Below are 1,923 nucleotides of genomic sequence, written 5' to 3' on the forward strand. Positions count from 1 at the left end.
GTCCAGGGTGTACCCTGCCCCTCGCACTGTGGCTGCTGGATATGGGCACCAGTGACCCCCGTGACCCTTAAGGCGTGTATAAATAATGAATGGATGGATAATTATTTTAATATGATATAGTCATTTCTGTGTTGTTTTGGGCAGGTCGCCTCCAAATAAATGTCTTTACAGAAAATCTAACTGCTCATTTTAAATCAATAATTTTACTTTTAATACTTAAGTACAAAAAATATCAGATACTATAAGACTTTTACTCAAGTAATATTCCTAAAGTAGACTTTAACTTTTACCAAAGTAATTTTTTGGTAAGATACTTGTACTTTAACTCAAGCATCAGTTTGTGGTACTTTATACAACACTGCTTCTAAATGTTCCAAGATCCAGATTAAGGAGTAGAGGTGATCGTGTTGCTGCTCCTAATCTTAATCTACAGAATAAACTGTACTTTAAAATTAGAAATACTCAAAGCTTTGAAAACTTATAAGTCCTTTTGAGACTCAATTTTATTCAATTGCATTTAATTAAAGTAAAACCCTGACATTGTAATTGTAATTTATCAGTTTTTACTGTTGTTGGTTGTAAATTATTGTGTATTTTTACCATTTTTGTGGTTTTCGTTGCAGCCTTTAGCTGTTTTTTTCCAAAGTGCTTTATAAATAAAATTGACATAAAACATAAAGCATATCCTCATTTTGTGTCCTGCTGCGTTGTGTACTAAATGGTTTCCAGTCACCACAGTGCTGCCATGAAAACAACGTTGGTTCTGATCCGGTTCTGGTCTGCAGTCAGAGAACCTGCTGCTCAGCCACCTGGTTTCCCTTCACCAAAACCTGAGCACCATCTGCACGTTTGACCATTCCTGTAGGTTGTTCCTAAAAAAAATGCTCCTTTAGCTAAAAGTAGCAAAACACRAAAAACTAAGAYTCTGACTAGAAGCTAAAAGTAGCTAAATGCTAGCTCAATAAGAACAAACGCTAAAAAGAAGCTGCTGTTTGAAGCCCCCCGGCTCCTACCTGAGCCCGTAGAGAACCGTCCCATCAGGGTGCAGCCGAATCATGCGGTTCTTCACCGTCACACCGTGGACGAAGGATTTTTTGTCGTTAATGAAGTAGGTGTCTGGGACCCACAGCTGGTCGGCCACCCGGTTGTCCAGGGTCAGGTTGAGGGGAATCCCRGTGTAGGACAAACGCTTGTCCCTCCAGGACTGCTGGAAGTACATGGTGATGGTGTAGTCCTGAGGGACGAAGGCAGAAAAATGGCACATCATCAGGTTATTGATCGGTTCATGGTCTGTGTGTCCGCCGGGACGCATTTCTCACTTTCAGACACAGCAGAGATTCATCCTGAGGGTTATTCCCTTCAAATTACAAACAATTATTATGTGTTTCTCAAGCATATATTTAAATTCTATACCATAATAAAGTAAGTTTTAAACAAAGCTCCACTGCCTGGCTACTTCAGGACACTAGGATTTCTCGAACATGAATGAATGAGTCAAAGCAAGACTCTGGACATGTTTTTGATGAGAGGATAACATTATAATATGATATAAAACTCCAAAAAGTTGATTTTACATGATATTGCCCCTTTAAGAAGTAAATCTTTCTTTTTTTATTTTGTACAGCATGAAGTCACAACAAAAGTCACCTAAAAGCAGCTTTAAAACCAACTCAATCTAGTTTCTATCTCAGGATCACGTTACCTTTAAAGGGTTCCATGATTAGTTGTAACATTAGACTTTATTTGATAAACATGTATTTTAACTGTAAAATAAAAACTGTAAAAATACTGTAGGCTGTTTAGTTTTTATCATTTTTAAACTAAAAGGCTAAAAATTTATTATATGGATGGAGGACAACAGAGCTGCTTCATGGAAGAAGAACCTCAGATTAGCCTGTTAGCCTTTGGGCTAGCACTGACGCT

The 1,923-nt window shown here is 37.9% G+C and overlaps 1 protein-coding gene across 1 annotated transcript in view; it reads right to left on the bottom strand.

Annotated features, from left to right (window-relative positions):
- The window catches only part of gabrb1 (gamma-aminobutyric acid type A receptor subunit beta1), a 47,603-nt gene that overhangs the window by 29,527 nt on the left and 16,153 nt on the right, over nucleotides 1-1,923 (bottom strand). Inside the window, exon 4 of the mRNA XM_014011886.1 lies at nucleotides 1,014-1,234. Coding sequence (XP_013867340.1) covers nucleotides 1,014-1,234 — 221 coding nt within the window. The remainder of the gene's footprint in view (nucleotides 1-1,013; nucleotides 1,235-1,923) is intronic.

This window comes from Austrofundulus limnaeus, unplaced genomic scaffold, assembly GCF_001266775.1.
Source record: "Austrofundulus limnaeus strain Quisiro unplaced genomic scaffold, Austrofundulus_limnaeus-1.0 Scaffold85, whole genome shotgun sequence".
Classification (NCBI taxonomy): Eukaryota; Metazoa; Chordata; class Actinopteri; order Cyprinodontiformes; family Rivulidae; genus Austrofundulus; species Austrofundulus limnaeus.